The sequence below is a fragment of the Gossypium raimondii genome, unplaced genomic scaffold (assembly GCF_025698545.1).
Source record: "Gossypium raimondii isolate GPD5lz unplaced genomic scaffold, ASM2569854v1 Contig00146, whole genome shotgun sequence".
Lineage (NCBI taxonomy): Eukaryota > Viridiplantae > Streptophyta > Magnoliopsida > Malvales > Malvaceae > Gossypium > Gossypium raimondii.
Window position 1 is genome coordinate 25,361 of NW_026291305.1, and position 24,715 is coordinate 50,075.

At 36.1% G+C, this 24,715-nt stretch overlaps 1 protein-coding gene across 1 annotated transcript; it reads right to left on the reverse strand.

The window, feature by feature from the left end:
• Positions 1-20,683: 20,683 nt before the first annotated feature.
• LOC105781450 (uncharacterized) lies at positions 20,684-23,689 on the reverse strand. Its single transcript, XM_052627313.1, has 9 exons — positions 23,591-23,689; positions 23,174-23,540; positions 22,720-22,999; positions 22,499-22,626; positions 22,297-22,349; positions 22,042-22,222; positions 21,727-21,918; positions 21,281-21,490; positions 20,684-21,090 (listed from the first exon to the last, which is right to left on the reverse strand). Exons 1-9 carry the CDS (start codon positions 23,687-23,689, stop codon positions 20,684-20,686), a joined length of 1,917 nt encoding a protein of 638 aa, XP_052483273.1.
• Between the last annotated feature and the right edge of the window lie 1,026 nt (positions 23,690-24,715).

Genomic DNA, 24,715 nt, shown 5'->3' on the forward strand with positions numbered 1-24,715 from the left:
TTCAGCCTACCCTACACCCGACATTATCCCTTGTAACCCATTTTGAAATCGACCCTCAAGCAGCAAATTAAGTCTATCGAGACGAATTACGAATTTGTGAGACGAGGTTGAGTGGTAAAAGGCAAGAGAGCGTGAGTTCATTCGAAAAAAAAGCCTAAAAGAAAGTTCAAACACGAGAGTGAGTGAATTTTTCTTTGTGAGTGAACTTGTGAGATTTGTGGTGAGGATTATTTTTTTCTAATTTAAATTTTGTTTTCTAATATTTTGTTGAAGCATGTCTGAAGAATTTTCTAAATTTGAATTCCAAATGTGGAGACAAGAAATGCAAATGATAATGCGATCTGAATTTCGACAATTCGACAAAGATAAATAAGATTTGACACCTACTATCGTTGACATCAAGATTAGTTCAATCCTTCAAAGATTGGAAAATGAACCACAATGTGAAGATATGTTTCACACACGTTGTCGTGTCCACGATAAAGTTTGTTGCCTCATTATTGATGGTGGAAGTAGGTCAAACATGGCTAGTATTCGAACGGTGGAAAAACTTGGCTTGGCCACTACCAAGTATCCACGACCTTATCAACTGCAAGGACTTGGTGTTGAAGGCAAATTTAAAGTCACTCAACAAGTGCGTATCGCCTTTTCCATCGGAAGATACCAAGACGAAGTCGTTTGTGATGTTGTGCCTATTCAAGTCTGCCATTTGTTGCTAGGAGAACCATGGCAATCGGATCACAAGGTCATTCACGATGAACGTACCAATAGGTATTCCTTCAAGCATCAAGGAAGGAAAATCACTTTAGCGCCGCTCACACCGGAACAAGTGCAAGAAGACCAATTCAAAATGAAGCAATCCATTAAGAGAGAAAAGGAGAAAGAGATTGAAAAAGAAATTGAAAGAAAACAAAAAGAAAACAAAAAAGAAAAAGAAATTGCAAAAGAAAAAGAAATCGAAAAAGTGAGAGAAAAAGAAAATGAAGAAAAGAAAATTGAAAAAGAAATTGAGATTGAGAAAAAAATTGAAATAGAAAAAGATGTTGAAAAAGAAACGAAAGAAAATGAAGATAGTGAGCGAGAAAAAGAAAAAGAGAGCGAAATTTTAACTAACCACCATTCAAGTTTGCTTTATGATTCTTTTTTGTTACAGTTTTGTAAATTTCCAATCCAAGACAAGTTCCAACTTCATTATCGATCGCATGAACGCCAATTTCAATTAATTGAAAAAAGTAAATTGGATGATGTGACAACCTTTCAAAATTTTGAAGGTAAGCGAGGTAAGGAATTTTTAACAACCGAGTCATGGACATCAAGTTTGAAAGTTGTTAAAAATGGTTTAGTTTTAAAAAGATTCCCTTATTTTCATTCGATTAATCGATATTCTTTGAATATGGTTGATGTTATCAGGTACGAACGACAAACTAAAGATTTGGTTTTGTACGATGTTGGATTTTCACAAAAAGCAATTAAATTTTTTGAATATGATAATTTTGTGCATCCATTATTGTCTTGTGACAAATCCATGAAATTCTGCAAGTTTGATTTGATGAATGTAAAGAGATTTGACTATTTGTTTCTGTGGACACGAAAATCCTTTTTGTTTGACATGTTTGATTTACTAAACTTTTTGCAGTACTTTGGCGTAAGTAATCAAACTCTTGTGTTCAAACCTGGAATTTGTTCTTTTAGTTTGATATGTGGGAAACTCAAGCATCCTAAATTTTGTGCGAACAATTTGCCTGATGCTTGGTCTTTGATTAAGGAAACGAAATTTGACAATTTTGATTACGATTTAAAAACATTCCTTGATCATTTTATGTGGCTGTACATGAAATTCATGTTTCATCTTGAAAAGGTAAGATCAACTCATGTTTTTGAACCTGGTATTAATTCATACATTCAATGTGTGAATAACGTTTCAGCAAGTTCCTTTGAGTCCAACGTCTATGGTGACATTACCCTCTTTCAACATTATGAACCCAACACTTCGAAAAGTGCAAGATGTCTTTGTGTTTACCCTTCGTTTCAGGTTTCTCAAGGATTGTGTAATGAGTTTCGACTTCAATACCTTCTCAAGGAGAAAAGGTTCACTTTGATTGAAAAAGGTAAAATCGATTCTCAATTTTCTACTCTTAAAGGTGAATTAGGTATGATTTCTGAAATTATTCGACCATCTTTCCTTTATTCGAATGATGATGAAATTTTTGTTGACACTTTGAATGCTGAAAATTGCTTGAATCCTATTGTGGTTAATTGTTCGATTTTGCTTGATGAGGATATATCTGTTTTGGTTGATGATAAGAAGATTTTTGTTTTTGGAAATTGTGATGAATTCGTTGGCGAGAATATAACCAAACAACATTTGCGAGCTTCAAATATGCAAAATCAAGAATTATATGAAACTTTTCATTTGCATGTTTGTGATGAAGACTTAAATTCCTTGACTCATTGCTCGCATTCTATTTACCTGAACAATGACTTGTGGAAGCAAAATGAAATGTTCGAATGCTTAAAAACATATATGTCTTTGTTTCGATCATTTGATGAGAAATTGACATGTAAGAAGTTTTGTTCATTTGATTGTAAGAATGATGTTTTAAATCTGCCCTCTTACATGACTTATACTTGTCTTGATATGACTATGCATGATCTGTTTGTTTGTTTTCATAACTTCTTGATTATTAATGGTTGTTTATCTCCATTGATTCCTTTGCCATTTCTATTGACGAATATTGTGAGTTCTTTTGCAAGGGTCTATGAAAGATTATTCGCCTCGTTCGTCCAAGGAAAGTCGCATTAGGAGAAATATTTTCTAGAGAACAAATAGCTCGACTTGAGGACAAGTCGTTTTGAAGAAGGGGGGAATGATGTGAGCAAGCCCCATGGCTCGCTAAGTTCTAGTTTTGATCCCAATGAGCTCCCAAAAGGACCCATGATTAGAGCGCGATCTAAGCACTTTCAAGAAGCTATTTCAGCTTTGCTGCTTAAGTTTTGGAAGGAGAATCAGCTCATTGAAGATGGAAAAGCTCGAAACAACTCATTGATGAATCCATGCACTTTAGTGCAAGCTGACTTCAACTCAATTTCAGCTCTTTTAGCTCGATTCAGCTCCAATTAGCTTATTTGAGCTTAATTCAGCTCAATCGAGCTCAATTTAGCTACATTTTAGCTCATTTATTTTATTGGTTGAATAATTAAAGTATTTTATTAACTTAGTTTAAGTTATTACAGCTCATAATTATGTTTTAAATTATTCCATGTTTTAAAGTTGTCTTAGCCGAATTTAATGTGTCTAGCTTAAGACTTTATTAAATTTGTCTATTTTAATTTATGTGTTAATTAATATATCTATTTTAAATTAATTTGTTCATGTTTCATGTAGGTACAAATTAATGTGGAGAATCATTCAAGCTAGGTGCATGAACGTCTACTTACAATGCATGATGTGGGAACACAATTAAAGATGATTCATGAATGAAATTTGGTTCAATGAACGTAAGGATGATGCATGAATGATTTAATACAATGAATGGAAGAGTGCATGAATATCCACCTACATGCATCGGTTGCTGTCCATTGAATTTCCTATGCACCTATTCGGCCAAAAGACATCTTTTGGAGTGTCCATTCACACCTTGGCCGAATTTAGACAAAGCTATTGGTATCCCATGCATTCATCAGCCCTCAAGTACATTTCCTTACTCACGAATTTGGCCATTGAACATCCATACAGCCGAATTTGGACTTCACTTTTAATGGATAAATTTCTAGTTTAGTTTTACACATTTTAAGCCGAATTACTTAGTCTTTAAGTTTGTTTAGTTTGACTATTCGGCTATCATATGAACTCTATAAATAGTTCATTTCTCTTTGTAAAAAGGTTACAGAATTTGATTATTGAAAACTTGATTCTGAGCTTTCCTCCTATCCTATTTCGTTTGAGTCTCGTTTAGACTTATCTAGCTAGCTAGTGGCGTCAACCCGACTTTTTGAACTTATCACCATCCTGGTGTGGCGTTCATCCATCTTGTAATACCTTTGGTTCTTACTTCTTCATAAGTAACGGGTCAAGGTCCATCTTCGATATTTCATTTATCCCACCTTAAGCAATATAAGACTCGGGGCAATACTCTCATTGTATTGAATCGTTCTTGATACTTAAGTTCACTTTTCCATCTCCATCCTAATTCTTAAATATAAACTTTACTTCTTTTTCTTATTTAACCAAACCTACAAAATATCCTAATTTAGCCTATCTTTTGAACCCTTTTAAAAGTCTTCCGCTTAAAACTGAAAACAATCTTCATCTTGAAACAATTTCGGACGAACTTCTTATCGACGATCGGGCAATTATGTGAAACGACTCGATTATCCCGAGCTAAATCACATCATTTGGTATCAGAGCTACTAAAACGAGGAGTGCCGACATTCGTATCAAGCTCGGAGTAGGTTCGTAACGTAAAAAAAAGTCAAAAAAAATCAAAAAAAAATTATGAGTTGGAATTTAATTTTTTTCTTCTTCCTTGTATTTAGTTTACTATTGTATTGGATTTAAAAAATAAGAGAGAAGAAATTCGGGAAAAAAATTTAAAAAATCGAAAAAAGGAAAAAAAGTGACAAAAAAATCGAGTTAAAAAAAAGAAGAAAGAAAAAAAGTGAAAAGTCTTGAAGTTTTATCATTATCACTTATTACCCGATCATCAATTTTCCTTCCTACCATTATTTACCCATCCCAACACCACACTTTAAACCAATTTTCTTCTTTGTTCAAATTTACCCTACACCCGACATTATCCCTTGTAACCCATTTTGAAATCGACCTCAAGCAAAGAAATTAAGTCTATCGAGACGAATTATTTAATTTGTGAGACGAGGTTGAGTGGTAAAAGGCAAGAGAGCGTGAGTTCATTCAAAAAAGCCTAAAAGAAAGTTCAAACACGAGAGTGAGTGAATTTTTCTTTGTGAGTGAACTTGTGAGATTTGTGGTGAGGATTATTTTTTTCTAATTTAAATTTTGTTTTCTAATATTTTGTTGAAGCATGTCTCAAGAATTTTCTAAATTTGAATTCCAAATGTGGAGACAAGAAATGCAAATGATAATGCGATCCAATTTCGACAATTCGACAAAGATAAATAAGATTTGACACCTACTATCGTTGACATCAAGATTAGTTCAATCCTTCAAAGATTGGAAAATGAACCACAATGTGAAGATATGTTTCACACGCGTTGTCGTGTCCACGATAAAGTTTGTTGCCTCATTATTGATGGTGGAAGTAGGTCAAACATGGCTAGTATTCGAACGGTGGAAAAACTTTGCTTGGCCACTACCAAGCATCCACGACCCTATCAACTGCAAGGACTTGGTGTTGAAGGCAAATTTAAAGTCACTCAACAAGTGCGACGCTTTTCCATCGGAAGATACCAAGATGAAGTCGTTTGTGATGTTGTGCCTATTCAAGTCTGCCATTTGTTGCTAGGAGAACCATGGCAATCGGATCACAAGGTCATTCACGATGAACGTACCAATAGGTATTCCTTCAAGCATCAAGGAAGGAAAATCACTTTAGCGCCGCCACACCGGAACAAGTGCAAGAAGGCCAATTCAAAATGAAGCAATCCATTGAGAGAGAAAAGGAGAAAGAGATTGAAAAGAAATTGAAAGAAAACAAAAGAAAACAAAAAGAAAAGAAATTGCAAAAGAAAAGAAATCGAAAAAGTGAGAGAAAAGAACATGAAGAAAAGAAAATTGAAAAGAAATTGAGATTGAGAAAAAATTGATATAGAAAAGATGTTGAAAAGAAACGAGAGAAAATGAAGATAGTGAGCGAGAAAAAGAAAAGAGAGCGAAATTTTAACTAACCACCATTCAAGTTTGCTTTATGATTCTTTTTTGTTACAGTTTTGTAAATTTCCAATCCAAGACAAGTTCCAACTTCATTATCGATCGCATGAACGCCAATTTCAATTAATTGAAAAAGTAAATTGATGATGTGACAACCTTTCAAAATTTTGAAGGTAAGCGAGGTAAGGAATTTTAACAACCGAGTCATGGACATCAAGTTTGAAAGTTGTTAAAATGGTTTAGTTTTAAAAAGATTCCCTTATTTTCATTCGATTAATCGATATTCTTTGAATATGGTTGATGTTATCAGGTACGAATGACAAACTAAAGATTTGGTTTTGTACGATGTTGGATTTTCACAAAAAGCAATTAAATTTTTCGAATATGATAATTTTGTGCATCCATTATTGTCTTGTGACAAATCCATGAAATTCTGCAAGTTTGATTTGATGAATGTAAAGAGATTTGACTATTTGTTTCTGTGGACACGAAAATCCTTTTTGTTTGACATGTTTGATTTACTAAACTTTTTGCAGATTTTTGGCGTAAGTAATCAAACTCTTGTGTTCAAACTCGAATTTGTTCTTTAGTTTGATATATGGGAAACTCAAGCATCCTAAATTTTGTGCGAACAATTTGCTCGATGCTTGGTCTTTAATTAAGGAAACGAAATTTGACAATTTTGATTACGATTTAAAAACATTCCTTGATCATTTTATGTGGCTGTACATGAAATTCATGTTTCATCTTGAAAATGTAAGATCAACTCATGTTTTTGAACCTGGTATTAATTCATACATTCAATGTGTGAATAACGTTTCAGCAAGTTCCTTTGAGTCCAACGTCTATGGTGACATTACCCTCTTTCAACATTATGAACCCAACACTTCGAAAAGTGCAAGATGTCTTTGTGTTTACCCTTCGTTTCAGGTTTCTCAAGGATTGTGTAATGAGTTTCGACTTCAATACCTTCTCAAGGAGAAAAGGTTCACTTTGAATGAAAAAGGTAAAATCGATTCTCAATTTTCTACTCTTAAAGGTGAATTAGGTATGATTTCTGAAATTATTTGACCATCTTTCCTTTATTCGAATGATGATGAAATTTTTGTTGACACTTTGAATGCTGAAAATTGCTTGAATCCTATTGTGGTTAATTGTTCGATTTTGCTTGATGAGGATATATCTGTTTTGGTTGATGATAAGAAGATTTTTGTTTTTGGAAATTGTGATGAATTCGTTGGTGAGAATATAACCAAACAACATTTGCGAGCTTCAAATATGCAAAATCAAAAATTATATGAAACTTTTCATTTGCATGTTTGTGATGAAGACTTAAATTCCTTGACTCATTGCTCGCATTCTATTTACCTGAACAATGACTTGTGGAAGCAAAATGAAATGTTCGAATGCTTAAAAACATATCTGTCTTTGTTTCGATCATTTGATGAGAAATTGACATGTAAGAAGTTTTGTTCATTTGATTGTAAGAATGATGTTTTAAATCTGCCCTCTTACATGACTTATACTTGTCTTGATATGACTATGCATGATCTGTTTGTTTGTTTTCATAACTTCTTGATTATTAATGGTTGTTTATCTCCATTGATTCATTTGCCATTTCTATTGACGAATATTGTGAGTTCTTTTGCAAAGGTCTATGAAAGATTATTCGCCTCGTTCGTCCAAGGAAAGTCGCATAAGGAGAAATATTTTCTAGAAAACAAATAGCTCGACTTGAGGACAAGTCATTTTGAAGAAGGGGGGAATGATGTGAGCATGCCCCATGGCTCGCTAAGTTCTAGTTTTGATCCCAATGAGCTCCCAAAAGGACCCATGATTAGAGCGCGATCTAAGCACTTTCAAGAAGCTATTTCAGCTTTGCTGCTTAAGTTTTGGAAGGAGAATCAGCTCATTGAAGATGGAAAAGCTCGAAACAACTCATTGATGAATCCATGCACTTTAGTGCAAGCTGACTTCAACTCAATTTCAGCTCCTTTAGCTCGATTCAGCTCCAATTAGCTTATTTGAGCTTAATTCAGCTCAATCGAGCTCAATTTAGCTACATTTCAGCTCATTTATTTTATTGGTTGAATAATTAAAGTATTTTATTAACTTAGTTTAAGTTATTACAGCTCATAATTATGTTTTGAATTATTTCATGTTTTAAAGTTGTCTTAGCCGAATTTAATGTGTCTAGCTTAAGACTTTATTAAATTTGTCTATTTTAATTTATGTGTTAATTAATATATCTATTTTAAATTAATTTGTTCATGTTTCATGTAGGTACAACCGAATGTGGAGAATCATTCAAGCTAGGTGCATGAACGTCTACTTACAATGCATGATGTGGGAACACAATTAAAGATGATTCATGAATGGGCTGGTTCAATGAACGTAAGGATGATGCATGAATATCCACCTACATGCATCGGTTGCTGTCCATTGAATTTCCTATGCACCTATTCGGCCAAAAGACATCTTTTGGAGTGTCCATTCACACCTTGGCCGAATTTAGACAAAGCTATTGGCATCCCATGCATTCATCAGCCCTCAAGTACATTTCCTTACTCACGAATTTGGCCATTGAACATCCATACAGCCGAATTTGGACTTCACTTTTAATGGATACATTTCTAGTTTAGTTTTACACATTTTAAGCCGAATTACTTAGTCTTTAAGTTTGTTTAGTTTGACTATTCGGCTATCATATGAACTCTATAAATAGTTCATTTCTCTTTGTAAAAAGGTTACAGAATTTGATTATTGAAAACTTGATTCTGTTCGTTTGAGTCTCGTTTAGACTTATCTAGCTAGCTAGTGGCGTTAACCCGACTTTTTGAACTTATCACCATCCTGGTGTGGCGTTCATCCATCTTGTAATACCTTTGGTTCTTAATTCTTCATAAGTAACGGGTCAAGCTCCATCTTCGATATTTCATTTATCCCACCTTAAGCAATATAAGACTCGGGGCAATACTCTCATTGTATTGAATCGTTCTTGATACTTAAGTTCACTTTTCCATCTCCATCCTAATTCTTAAATATAAACTTTACTTCTTTTTCTTATTTAACCAAACCTACAAAATATCCTAATTTAGCCTATCTTTTGAACCCTTTTAAAAGTCTTCCGCTTAAAACTGAAAACAATCTTCATCTTGAAACAATTTCGAATGAACTTCTCGTCGACGATCGGGTAATTACGTGAAACGACTCGATTATCCCTAGCCGAATCACATCACTTGTGGGCTGAGCCAAGGATGATTCCAGGGCGGGGTCGTATTATTAGCCACACTTAATGAACACTTCTTTTGGCCCAAGATGCGACAAGATGTCAAACGACTTTGTAATCGATGCATTGCGTGCAAACGGGCTAAGTCACGAATAAAGCCCTATGGTTTGTATAAGCCATTATCCATTCCCGAAACCCCTTGGTCTGATATCTCAATGGATTTCATGCTAGGTTTACCAAGGAGTAAAAATGGCCGAGATTCGATATTTGTAGTGTTGGATAGGTTTTCTAAAATGGCACACTTCATAGCATGTCATAAAATTGATGATGCCGTTAATATTGCTAACTTATTTTTCAAAGAAGTGGTCAGGTTACATGGCATGCCTAGGACGATTGTGTCCGATCGAGACGCGAAATTTCTTAGCCATTTTTGGAGAACATTATGGGGGCGCCTTGGAACCAAGCTGCTGTTTTCTACCACTTTCCATCCGCAAACGGACGGCCAAACCGAAGTGGTCAACCGAATTTTGTCTACATTGATTCGAGTTGTCATTCGGAAAAATTTGAAGGCTTGGGAAGATTGTTTACCGCATGTGGAGTTTGCGTATAATCGAGCTGTTCACTCAGCTACCAAACTTTCTCCTTTCAAAATTGTTTATGGTTTCAATCCGTTAACACCACTTGATCTGATGCCATTGACTTCTAACCAACTCGTGCAAGTAGATGGAAAATGCAAGGCTGATTACGTCAAGCAATTGCACCAATGAGTTCGAGACAACATTGAGGCTAAGACCAAGAAATATGAACAACAAGCTAACAAAGGTCGTAAGCGTGTTGTGTTTGAGCCTGGAGACTGGGTTTGGGTGCACATGCGCAAGGAAAGATTTCCTGCGCAAAGACGATCTAAGCTCCTTCCCAGAGGAGATGGGCCATTCCAAGTCCTTGAACGAATTAACGATAATTCTTATAAGCTGGACTTGCCAGGTGAATACAATGTTAGTGCGAGCTTTAACGTTTCTGATTTATCTCCGTTTGATGCAGATTGCGATTTGAGGACAAATCGTTCTGAAGAGGAGGGGAATGATGTGAGCTCGCCTATGAACAACGTAGAGCTCAAACAAGAAGCTATCAAGCTGCCCATTGGTCCGATAACGCGAGCTAGAGCTAAACAATTCAAGGATGCTATTTTAGTAATGGTGGAACGAATTGTGGAAAATGATAGCAAAGACTTCAAAAACAAGCTCAACATGTTTAATTTTTGGGAAGCTAAATTTCGTTCCAGCTAATAAAATTTGCTGTTGGAATTTTTAGACCATTTAAAATAGGCATTTAAATAAGTTTTACTACAGCTTATAAATATGTCTTTAATTAATATAAGTGTTTAATTTGTCTTAGTTAAATTAAAGATGTCTTGATTTCATTTAGTTTGTCTAAATTAATACATGTATTAAATCATCAAATTAATTTATGTGTCATGTTTTATTAATATTTAAGTTGTCACAATGTTAATTATGATGTTTACATTATGTTTTAATTTAAGTTCAATTGAATTTGTTTGAATTAATTAAGTTCATTTGTTTTAATTCAAAAATAATTTGGAGATTCATTGGCTAGATGCATGCATGTAGATTCAATGAATGTGAAGATGCATGTGCAGCTGGTATAATGCACTGAAGCTGATTAATTTTGGCTCTCTTCAAGGCAACTATTCGGCCAAGAGTCAGCAGCCAATTCAACACTTCAAGACATGGCCGATTCTCTTCTCAAGGAGGCATAAAGATGTTCACACCATGTTCAGCCATGCTCACACCATATGGCTCTTTAAAACCGTCCATTCACACTTCCAAATGGCTGTTCAAGTTGCTATTTAATGTTGGTAATTTTTCAGCAAGAGTTGCTTCATGAATTACCTTATTAAACTCCATTAGCCGAATGTAGCTTGATACAAGTCACAAAGGCCTTAGATGCGTACACGAAAGAAAGAGAAAATCAAGATTTACTTTCTTGTTTTCAAGAAAATCAAGAAACCGAATCTTGGCCCAATTTTGCTGTTTGGAGTGATTTCACGAATCAAGAAAATCAAGATTTTAAATCTTGGAAATCTTGGTCCAAGAAACCGAATCTTGCAGCCAAAGCGCATTGGATCTCCGTTACGAGCATCAACGAGCCAATTTCGGTAGGAGATGGACTACATGCCCAAGTTCTTGCTGTTCAATCTCTTTTAAATTTCTGCTTGTGTCGATTTTTATTAGGTAATTTGATACGGGGGTTGCGCGCAGACCAAGATTGAGTTGCCAAGTCACGGGAAACTTCTACGAAAACCCTAAACAATCGGATTCGAAACGAAATGTAAAATTAAAAGATTAGAACTTTGAATTTCCGTGTCGAAATAAAATCCCCAAATCAAGAAAGAATCAAATTGAGAATAGAAATAAGTGTTAATAAGGGTTCTTGAAACCCTAAAGGAGATTGCGATTCGCCCAATTGAACACCAAGATAGTTTTCCCCAAATTTCGACAATCTAATTTCACCCAAAAAGAGTATGGAAGAACCCTAGAAATTGGGGATTTTTAATGATTCCTTAAGATAGAAAAAGGTGAAAACACAATAAGAACGTAAAATAAATTAGATAAAGATTCAAAGACAAGCGAAATAAAGAAAGAATTGACAAGAAGAAATTAAAAGATAAGTCCTAAGAAGCCTTGAAATCCCCAAAGATCTCACAACTCCCTTCAAACGGCTCTAATCTCCCCTCCAAAGAATATAAATGGCAAGAAGAAGGCTGAAGATGGCTCCCACAATCAAAAGATTGTTAAAACAACTTCTAAAGAGAACTCAAGAGAGAATTCTTGGAGGAAAACTCAAAGAGAATTCTGCACTTAAACAAATATGATATTTTTGATATAATTGAGAAGTTGTTTACAAGGTGGCCAGCCATGCCTTTAAATAGGCCTTATAACTAGTCCTAATCTAATTAGAAAACTAAAATAAAAAAACACCTAATTATTTTAATATGGAAATTCGGTCAAAGGTCTTTATTTGGGACTTTTGGATTGAATATTTACATAAAAATTTAAACTAAGTAAATAAATAAATAAAAATAAAAATAAAACTTTACAACTTGGGCCACTTTGACAATTTGGCCTGATTTTCGACTAAGTATGGTTTGTCTTCTTGTTTGGGCTTGGGTTGGGCCTTTGAGACTCGTATCATAATTTGTTTACTGTTCTTGTTGCGTTTCAGCCTTTCTAAAACTCCAGGATCTGATTCGGCACTTCCTTGGACATAAAGAAACGTTTTTGATTTCATAAAAACCCCTCTTTCCTTGCCGTCCAATCCCTATAATTAGTTCAATTGATTTCGTAATCTATTTTAATTTATTTTCTATTTTGTGTTCTTTGATAGATTCGGCTGATTGGAAGTTAATCTTGGGGCTTAATTCTGTGTTCTTGGTTTCCAAGATTGGATATCTATAAGTGTTTTTAATTCTTAGGTGTTCTTTCCAAATCTAATTGATTCTAATTAAGTTTTGCTATTTCGTTTCAGATCCAAACGTTTAGAGTTTTCGTAGGAATTTCCCGTGACTTGACAACTCGATCTTGGTCCGTGCGCAACCCTCTATCACTTAGTACCCAAAGCTTCAATACCTAATTGACCAGCCTATAGATGTAATCCCGAGGAGACAAAGGAATTGCAAAGGCAAGTTGAGGAATTACTAGAAAAAGGGTACATTCGTGAGAGCCTAAGTCCTTGTGTTGTTCCTGTCTTATTGGTACCAAAGAAAGATGGTACGTATCAAATGTGTGTTGATTGCCACCCAATCAACAAAATAACGGTAAAGTATCGACATCTAATTCCTAGACTTGATGATATGCTTGATGAATTACATGGTTCAATTATGTTTACAAAAATTGATTTAAAAATGGGTTATCATCAAATTCGAATGAGGGAAGGGGATGGATGGAAAACAGCCTTTAAAAAAAAATTTGGATTGTATGAATGGTTAGTTATGCCTTTGGGTCTTACTAATGCACCTAGTACATTTATGATATTAATGAATCATGTTTTAAGGCTTCACTTGGGTAAATTTGTAGTGGTTTATTTTGATGATATTTTAATTTACTCCAAGACATTAGATGATCATGTTTTCCATGTTAGAACCGTTTTGGATATTCTGCGAGCTGAAAAATTATTTGCCAACCTTGATAAATGCACATTCTGTTGTGATAAACTAATATTCTTAGGTTTCATAGTTAGTGCTCAAGGTATTCATGTCGATGAGGACAAAGTCAAGGCAATCAAGGAGTGGCCGACTCCTAAATCGGTAACTGATGTGAGATCTTTCCATGGTTTAGCTAGTTTTTATAGAGGATTTGTGAAAGATTTCTCTACTATTGCTGCCCCATTAACAAAAGTTATAAAGAAATCAGTGGGTTTCAAATGGGGTGAAACCCAAGAAAAGGCTTTTCAAACCCTAAAAGCTAAGTTATGTTCTACTCCTCTTCTTAAATTACCTGATTTTACAAATACTTTTGAACTCGAGTGTGATGCTTCAGGAATTGGAATTGGTGCCATTTTAATGCAAGATAAGCAACCAATTGCTTATTTTAGTGAGAAATTAAATGGTGCGCAATTAAACTACTCAACTTATGACAAAGAACTATTGGCATTAGTTCGTGCACTTCAAGTATGGCAACATTATTTTCTGCCTAATGAGTTTGTCACACACACAGATCATGAATCCCTTAAATGGTTAAAGGGACAAGGTAAGTTGAGTAAACGGCATGCCCGATGGGTAGAATTCATTGAAACATTCCCTTATGTGATAAAATATAAAACAGGTAAAGATAATGTAGTTGCCGATGCTTTGTCTAGACGATATGCTTTAATAACTACATTGAATGCTAAAGTCTTAGGGTTTGAACATATTAAGGAGTTAGATGATGATGATGATTTCAGCTATATTTATAAGAATTGTGGAATACTACTTTTGAAAAGTTTTATCTTGTAGATGGCTTTCTTTTTCGTATAAACAAAGTTATGCATACCAAAGTGCTCCATGAGAGATTGATGGGACATTTTGGAGTGGCCAAAATACTAGTCTCAAGAATAAGGCCCAACACAAGAACATGATGGGCTTAAATTACCACAAGGCCCAATAACGTGATGGGAGCAAAGGATCAAAGGCCCGACAAATGCGTTCCAAACTAAATGGGACCATTCAAGAGTTTGTTAGCAAGGCCTTAGATGCGTGCGCGAAAGAACAAGAAAATCAAGATTCACTTTCTTGTTTTCAAGAAAATTAAGAAACCGAATCTTGGCCCAATTTTGCTGTTTGGAGCGATTTCAAGAATCGAAAAATCAAGATTTCAAATCTTGGAAATCTTGGTCCAAGAAACCGAATCTTGCAGCCAAAGCGCGTTGGATCTCCGTTACGAGCGTCAACGACCCAATTTTGGTAAAAGATGGATCACGAACCCAAATTCTTAAAGGCGAGGCCCAATAAGCAAATTCCAGCCCAATCAAGAAATCCATACATATTTAGTTGAAAATCAGGCCAAAATGTCAAAGGGCCCAATTTGTAAACCTTTTTAATTGTTAATTTAATTTTTAGGCTCTAGGAATAGGATATGTTAAATTCGGCCCAAAATAGCCCATTTAAAGTACTTGGCCGAAATTCTCTTATTATTTTTATTAATTAGGGTTAATTTTTAAGTTTTCTAATAAGATTAGGATTAGTTTGTGGCCTATATAAGTGATGGCCGGCCACCCATTGTACTCATTATTCAATACATTAAAATTTCAGTTTTGATAAAGTGCAGAATTTTCTTTGGGGTTTTCTCCAATAATTCTCTCTTGAGCTTTCTTTAGAAGTTGTTTTAGCAATCTTGTGATTGTGGGATCCATCTTCAACCTTCTTCTTGCCATTGATATTCTTTGGAGGGGAGATTAGAGCCATTTGAAGGGATTTGTGAAATCTTTCGGGATTTCAAGGATTCTTAGGACATTTCTTTAATTCTTGCTGTTCAATTTATTTTCTTTAATTCTGCTTGTGCTGATTCTTCTTCTAATTCTTTTGCTGTTCTTGTTTGTGTTTCAGCCTTGATTAAATTCCAAGAACTCTTCGTTTAATTTGATCTCTTGTTGGCAGCTCCTAGATCGATTCAAGTTTTCCCCAATTTCTAGGGTTTTGCCGATTGCTATTTCCACTTGTTGGGTGAAAATTCGACTGCTGGAATTTGGGCATTCTTGGCCGAATCAATTTGTTGGTCGATTCAAATTCTTTCTATACTTCCAATTGCGTTTGAGTCATCTATTCTATTTCTTTGTTTCTTGCTGCTCTTTTAATTGAATTTGGGGATTTAAATTCAAATCTGATTCAGTTTAAATTCAAATAGAAACCGGGGTGACACTCTTTAGTGTTGAATCGTTTCTGGAGTTAAGTCCATTTTTCCATTCCCACAAATTATCCCAATTTAACTATCCTTTGATTCCTTTATTAAACCGAACCTACATCTTTCTAAACCTTCTGTCATTACAAAATTCACTTTGTAAGCTTTCACAAATTTTAAAAAAAATTTACACCTTTTTGGCTGCTAGAACTTCTCCTCGTCGACGATCGGGCAAACTTTGTGAAACGACTTGATTAACCCGGGCTGGATCGCATCAGGCAGTCCATTTGGCACTTCTTCGAGAAATATATCTCCGAATTCCTGCAACAAAGAGACAATAGAAGTAGGCAAAGTTTTATCAAATTCGTTTGTTTCCAATAAACACTATTTGTACATAAGTACGAAGATGGGTTGCCTCGCCAACATCAATTTTTGAATCTTTCTTTTTCTGGAAAAAACACTTGTTTTTTCATTTTCACACTCTTTTTCTTTTTCTTTTTTCACTCTTGTTTTTATCTCACTCTCGTCATTCTTTTCTTTATTTTTCTTTTCACTCTTTTTGTTTTTCTCTTTTTAGTTTTCTCGCTCAATAGATTGCTTCATTTTGAGTTGGTCTTCATGCACTTGCTATGGTGTGAGAGGAGCTAGTGTGACATTCCTGCCAAGATGCTTAAATGAATACTGATTTGTGTAGCCATCGTGGACTACCCGCCGATCAAATTGCCAAGGACGCCCCAATAGCAAGTGTCCAGCGTGCATCGGTACGACATCGCAAATCACCTCATCTTGATACTTGCCTATTGAAAATGCCACATTTGCTTGCTTCGTCACCTTGAGTTCACCTCCGTCATTTAGCCATTGAAGCTTGTAAGGATTTGGATGCTTTGTTGTGGCTAAACCAAGTCTTTCAACAAGCAAAGAACTTGCGACATTGGTGCAACTCCCTCCGTCAATAATCAGACTACACATCTTGCCTTGAACATGGCAACGGGTGATACGAGTCACAAAGGCCCAACCCAAGTTCAGGAACGTAATGGGCTCAAATTACCATAAAGCCCAATAACGAGATCAAAGGCCCGACAAATGTGTTCCAAACTAAATGGGACCATTCAGGAGTTCGTTAGCAAGGCCTTAGATGCGTACACAAAAGAACGAGAAAATCAAGATTCACTTTCTTATTTTCAAGAAAATCAAGAAACCGAATCTTGGCCCAATTTTGCTGTTTGGAGCAATTTCGAGAATCAAGAAAATCAAGATTTCAAATCTTGGAAATCTTGGTCCAAGAAACCAAATCTTGTAGCCAAAGCGCATTGGATCTCCGTCACGAGCATCAACAACTCAATTTCGGTAAAAGATGGATCACAAGCCCAAGTTCTTGAAGGCGAGGCCCAATAAGAATATTCCAAGCCCAATCAAGAAATACACCCATATTTAGTTGAAAATCAGGCCAAATTGTCAAAGGGCCCAATTTGTAAACATTTTAATTGTTAATTTAAATTTTAGGCTTTAGGAAGGTTACATGTTAAAATTCAGCCCAAACAGTCCATTTAAGTGCATGACAGAATTTACCTATTATTTTTATTAATTAGGTTTAATTTTTAAGTTTTCTAATAAGATTAGGATTAGTCTAAGGCCTATTTAAAGGCATGGCCGGCCACCCTTGTACACACTACTTAGATATATCAAAATTTCAGATTTGTTGAGTGCAGAATTTTTTTTGGGGTTTTCTCCAAGAATTCTCTCTTGAGTGTTCTTTAGAAGTTGTTTTAACAATCTTGTGATTGTGGGAGCCATCTTCAACCTTCGTCTTGCCATTGATATTCCTTTGGAGGGGAGATTAGAGCCGTTTGAAGGGAGTTATGATATCTTTCGGGATTTCAAGGCTTCTTAGGACTTATCTTGGGTTTATTTGCTGTTCAATTTCTTTTCTTTATTTCTGCTTGTGCCGAATCTTTAACTAATCTATTTGCTATTCTTTTTGTGTTTCCAGCCCTCTTCCATCTTAAAGAATCGAATAACACTCTTCTTGTTGGCAGCAAAGAATCGGTCATAAAATCCCCAATTTCTAGGGTTCTTGCCGATTTTTACATATTCTGCTTGGAGGCCATTCGATTGCTGAAATTTGGGGAAACCATCTTGGGTGTTCAATTGGGCAGCATCACAATCTTTTGTTCACTTACTGAATCGTTCTATTCCATCGATTTCTTTCTTGTCTTCTTGCCGCACCAACCCTTAGATTCCATTAAAAATTCTGATTGTTTTAATTTGCTTACTGTTTCGGTGTTCTTGGACAGATTCGGCTTGTGGGGAATCAATCTTGGAGATCGATTTTATATTCTTGCATTCTCAAAAACATCTATTCATAAGTTCTTTCATTCTTGGTTGTTCTTAGTTGTTTTGGGGATTTTAATTCCATATCTGATTTGTGTTAATCTTATTCTTTGTTTTGATTTCAGATATATTCGTTTAGAACCTCGTAGGAGTTTTCCTCGTGACTTGGCAACTCGATCTTGGTCTGTGCGCAACCCTCTATCATTTGGTATCAGATTTTAGGTGTTTTGGGTGTTCTTGGTTGATTTCTAAACTGATCTTTATTTTTTAAACTACAAACAGCAGTTTTACCCAAAAAAATTTTCGAAAAAAATTCATTTGAGTGGGTAAAAATTGTCTGATTGATCTGAAATTTTACATACATATTTTTGGAACTGTGATTGAATATAAAAAAATTAATCCCGCAAAAAAATCAGTCGAAAAAGAAAAAAAAACCAAAAAAAATGAAATCCAATAAAAATTTTAAAAAATATTCAGCGGGTTGAATTTAGTACCCAAACTTTCCAGATCAAAAATTAAATATTGAAGGACATTCCAGATTTAATTTTGTGATTTTTTGATTTCGGGAACACCTCGAACAAAGTTGTCAAGTTACTCCGCAGTTTTTTGGGTTTTCTGGTTTTAGCAATTTTTATTGATTCTTAGCTGTAGGTTTTCATTTGTTTGACATTATTCTCCCTTTACATTATCTAACACCTTATTGTTTCTTGTGTTAGTAGGATTTTTAAAGTGTGCACAATTCTTCCTCAGTGCGACACAAATCAATTGGTGTCTCGTCAGTTTTTGGCATCCTAGTGCAAATTAGGACTCTTTGGAAGTTCAGTTCATACACTTTCTAATTGGTTGATATAAACTCTACTAAAGAACTCACAAGACTGAATTCTACCTCATTCAAAATTTAAATTTTTCTTTTTGAGTGATTAACGGTGAGGTTTGCTAACTTTTATTTTTGAGTGTTGAGTGTTTATTTTTTGCAGGTTTTTAGAAAATGTCTAAAGGTGATAATAATGATGAAACATTTAAAAAATTCCAACAACAGTTGGACAAACAGGCTGCTGCACTTCGAGCTTTGACTACTACCATCAATGAGGTGTGATTGAATCAAGAGTCTCAATATCGAGATCCAATTAAAGAAGATATGGATAACCAGCCTCCTGCTCATAGGCGCTGATACGATGTAGCCTAATGAAACAGACTATCTTCGTATGTTACGGATCTAGGAATGTTGTAAGCACGTTCTTGCAACAAGAAAACAGCAAGGAATTAAAGAAATAATCATGGTAAAATATGGGTAAAAACAAACGAAAATGGAAGGAAAATGAAGTTGTTGGCGTTTAAAACAAAAAGAAATTCAATCGGTGAAGTCGAACGCTTCATGAAACGGCCAAGGCAGCAACTTGAGTGTTCAACAATGGAAAAAGTAATCGTTGGAATAGAATAACGTTAAACTCGAAAGAACTTGCACAATCTACTGAGAAAACCCGAATCGAATCTGTTCAACGTCAAAAGGACTTGGACCCTCTAGATAGCGATCTAGGAACCCGAAGTATCAAGAAAATTTGACACAACAAACTAAGTCTGAAATGCCAAGGAAAGTTCAATGAAGAACCGAAATTGAGAGAAATTCTCAAACGTAATTGTTTTCATAAATCATCTAACCTGAATACATCATTTTAATATGTATTTATAAGTACAAAAGAGGGGTGTTGAATGGAAATTCGTGGCTGTAATCAAAAGGGTTTAAAATAAGAAGTTATAACTCCTTTTGGCATCATTTTAATACCTCCCTTGTTCTTATCCTTGTATATTCGGCTACACATGCACACACACTCTTGTGCACAATCGGTCATGTGCTCCTCACATGTTTGGACGCCACATGGGCTGCCACAAATGCATAGGACACTTGCCCTTACATAGGACACGTTTCAATTATACGGACTCGTCGGTGGAGTTGAGTGGTGGAGCTGAGTTTTGAGCTAGCTAGAAATGTCTTGGTGAAATGAGTGGAAACAATCTTTCGAACTATTTCGAGTGAGATGAGCTGCATGGACATATTTGAGCTTCAACCGAGCTAGAAATGAGATCTTAAGTCTTTGTCCATTACGTTTCCTTATGGTAAACAAAACAAACATGCATTAAAGTAATGCAAACTTATTGAAAACTTATTAACAAGTGTAAATATAATGCAAACACACTTATATACTCAATGGAACTAATGCAAATGTTACACTTCAAGATGTAACACATTATAGAGCTTAGTTTCTACACTAATACAAGTCTGTAAACACTTGCAATCTTATTCATTAAAACACAAACAACATCAAATCAATACCAAAACATACTTAAATACACACATAATACATAGTAGAACCTAAATACATCACATATTAGCATGCAACAGGTTATAAAGCCTATGTTCTAAGGCATGAACATGATCGAATAAATCTGGAATCGTAGCACAAGTAAGGAACAAGGCTTCCCTGAATTTCTTTGCCTTAGATCGAGTAATAGGTCCTAATGGTAAGACCTCCGGATCAGTTTGCTTTGTTGGTGTGAGCGTGCGCACATCATGCCCCCTTCTGGAAAAGGATTTGTCCTCAAATCTGTAGAATCATCATAAGGGGTTAAATCAGATACATTAAATGTGGCACTCACATTGTATTCCCCCGGGAAGTCTAACTTGTAGGCGTTGTCATTCACTTTCTCCAACACTTGAAAAGGACCATCACCACGCGGTAATAGCTTGGACCGCCTCTGGGCTGGAAATCGTTCCTTTCGGAAATGAACCCAAACCCAAACTCCCACATCGAAGGTGACTCGCTTTCTGCCCTTGTTTGCTTGCTTTGTATACTGTTGAGTCCTTCATTCGAGGTTCTCCTTAACCTATTGATGCAATTTCTTCATGTATTCTGCTTTTGCTTTACCGTCCCTGTTCATCACCTGTTCCTGCGGCAAAGGCAACATATCTAGAGGCGTAATAGGATTAAAGCCATAAACAACCTCAAAAGGTGACATCTTAGTAGCAGAATGTACAGCATGGTTATAAGCGAATTCAACGTGTGGCAAACAATCTTCCCAAGTTTTGATGTTCTTTTTAATGATGGATCGAAGTAAAGTAGATAAAACTCTATTAACAACCTCAGTTTGCCCATCAGTCTGGGGATGACAAGTAGTAGAAAACATAAGTTTCGTACCAAGTTTACTCCAAAGAGTCCTCCAGAAATGACTCAAAAACTTCACATCCCTGTCAGAAACAATCGACCTAGGAATACCATGTAATCGTACAACATCTTTAAAGAACAAGTTAGCCACATTAACAGCATCATCAGTCTTATGGCATGAAATGAAATGTGCCATCTTGAGAATCTATCAACCACAACAAATATACTATCCCGACTGTTCTAGTTCGAGGTAATCCCAAAATAAAGTCCATTGCAATATCGGTCAAGGGATTCAGAATAGGTAAAGGTAAGTACATACCATGTGGTGAAACCTTCGATTTTGCTTTCTTACATGTCACACAACGTTCACAGATGGCGTTCAACGTCCGGCGCATCTTAGGCCAGAAAAGATGCTCTTTTAAGGTGTGTAACGTTTTAGTGACCCCAAAATGACCCATCAATCCACCTTCATGTGCTTCACGGATCAGTATTTCACGCATTGAACCCTGTGGAATGCATATCCTGTTTTCTTTGAAAAGATATCCATCATGCCTGTAGAATTTTCCATCTGCACCTTTCTCACAAGCATTATACTTATCGCAAAAATCATGATCAAATGTGAATCAAGATAACTCAATAGTACATATCTGCGTGATAATGCATCAGCAACGACATTATCTTTCCCTTTTTTGTATCGAATGACATAAGGAAAAGATTCTAAGAATTCAACCCATTTATCATGTCGTTTGTTCAATTTATGCTGACCTGTGATATATCGTAAAGCCTCGTGGTCAGTGTGGATCACAAACTCCTTAGGCAACAAGTAATGCTGCCATGTCTCCAATGCCCGAATCAGTGCATACATCTCTTTATCATAAACTAGATAATTCAATGTTGCTCCACTCAGTTTCTCACTAAAATATGCAACGGGCCTCTTTTCCTGTATTAAAACTGCGCCTATACCAACTCCAGAAGCATCACATTCAATTTCAAAAGTGATATCAAAGTCAGGTAAGGCTAACACTGGTGCTTTTGTCAAACAATCCTTAATTTTTAGAAAGGCATCTTCTTATTCTTTACCCCACAAGAAGCTGGAATTCTTCTTAATAATTCCGGTTAAGGGTGCGGTAATAGAACTGAAGTTAGGAACAAACCGTCGATAAAAACTAGCTAAACCATGAAATGATCTAACTTGAGTAATCGATGTCGGTCGTGACCATTCCTGAATTGCCTTTATTTTCTCATGATCAACTTCAACACCCTGTGCACTCACAATGTAACCAAGAAATGTAAGTGCATCAATTACAAAACACACATTTCTCTACGTTACCATACAATCTTTCTTCTCTCAAAGTCTGCAGTACAGCTCTCAGATGTTCTACGTGATCCTGCAAAGTCTTGCTATAAACTAAAATGTCATCAAAGTACACAACACATAACTTTCCAATAAAAGATCGCAGAACATGATTCATTAGTCGCATAAAAGTACTAGGTGCATTACTTAAACCAAAAGGCATCACTAACCATTCATACAAACCTAGCTTTTTTTTGAAGGTTGTCTTCCATTCATCGTCTTCTCGCATGCGAATCTGATGATATCCACTCTTCAAGTCTATTTTGGAGAAGATGACGGCTCCGCAAAGCTCGTCCAACATGTCATCAAGTCTAGGAATAGGATGACGATACTTAATTGTAATTTGATACACAGCTCTACAATCTACGCATATCCTCCAAGACCCATCTTTTTTCGGTACTAACAACACCGGAACAGCACATGGACTCAGACTTTCTCGAATATAAGCCTTGTCCATCAATTCTGTAACTTGCCTTTGAAGCTCTTTCATCTCTTCAGGGTTAGTACGATAAGCTGGTCGATTTGGAATGGTAGCACCTGGAATGAAATCAATCTGGTGCTCAATGCCACGAAGAGGTGGTAATCCCTTCGGTGTTTCTTTCGGAAACACATCCTCAAACTCTTGCAAAAGGGACACAATCGATGCAGGCAAATCAGCAGGGAACTCAGCCAATAAACAATGATCTTTAAACATTAAAATAAACAAGGATTGGTGAGAGGAAAGACATTTCTTGATTTCTCATCGCTTGCATATCGCTCATCTTTTCTTCTCCTTTGCAACTTCCTTACTCTTTTTCAAGCTTGTTTGATCTTCAATTACTTGACTCGGTGTCAAAGGAGCCAAAGTAATCTTCTTACCTGCATGCATAAAAGAGTATCGATTTGTAAAACCATCATGCATTGCCCTCTTGTCATACTGCCAAGGGCGCCCGAAAAGAAGGTGAGTAGCATCCATCGACACAACATCACAAAGGACCTCGTCCTTGTAGTTTCCAATTGTAAATGGTACAACCACTTGTTTCGTCACTTTAAGTTCTCCACCGTCATTCAACCACTGCAACTTGTACGGATTCGGATGCTTCGTCGTCTTAAGACCTAATCTGTCAACCATCACTGAACTAGCAACATTAGTACAACTACCACTATTAATAATCACAACACATACCTTATCTTGAACCTTGCATCGTGTGTGAAAGATAGTCTCACGTTGTTGCTCGTCTTGCACCTGTTGCACATTCAAACTACGTTTGACAACCATGATCTTCATAACTTGACCAGATTCAGAACTTCTAGGTCATTCTCTTCATCTTCTTTAGTCGGGAGTTCATGTACATCTTCCTCAGAATCTGACTCGATCTCTCCATCTTCTCGCATCAACATAACCCTCCGATTAGGACACTAGCTAGCAACATGTCCTCTCCCAAGGCACTTAAAGCACTGAATATCTCTTGATCGTTCTGGTGCCACCATTGGTTGTTTGCCACGTCCATTATCAGCAATTGGAGGCTTTGGTTTGCTGGATTCGCCTGGCTCTCGAATCCGTAATGGCGGTTGTGGTGCTTGTTTCCTGGCATTGTTAGGGGTATATAAAGGATTCAAAAAAGATTTAAATGGAGTATTACCTCGAGTAGAAGCTTTTCTACGTTGTTGTCGCTCAATTTTGATCGCCATATCCACCATGTCATCCAACTCAACATAATGTTGCATTTCAACAATGTTTTCTATTTCAGAATTTAAACCTGCCAAAAACCGAGCCATAGTCACCTCACGGTCCTCAACTATGTTTGTACGCATCATGGACATCTCCATCCCCTTGAAATAGTCCTCAGCGCTCCTGTTGCCCTGTTTCAAGGTTTGTAATTTCTGTAATAAATCTCGATGATAGTGAGAAGGAACAAATCGTCTCCGCATGATACGCTTCATATCTTCCCATGTTCTCACTAGACCTTCACCTGTACGTCGTCGACTAATCAGTAATTGGTCCCACCATACCAGTGCATAGTCAACAAACTCCATAGTCGCTAGTCGAACTTTTTTCGTTCGAGTAGTTATAACACTCAAAACGTGTTCAACCTTGCTTTCCCATGTCGATAAGCATCCGGATCTGAACGTCCACGAAAAGAAGGTATGGCAACTTTAATGTTAGAAATATTATCGTCAACTGTGCGTCCTGGTCGTTGATTCACCCTTGGTGAATGTTCAATGTCATTTTCATCATTTTGTTCATTATGGACAGATTGTGAACCACCCCATTCAATCTTGTCCAAACGAGAGTGTATAGGCTCTAATGCATTTTCTAATAGACGTTGCAAGGTGCGAGTAATAGCTTGCATTTGCAAATCTGGTGGTTGATCTCCACCACGACTACGATCTCCTGATCCTGTCATCTAAAGCAACACA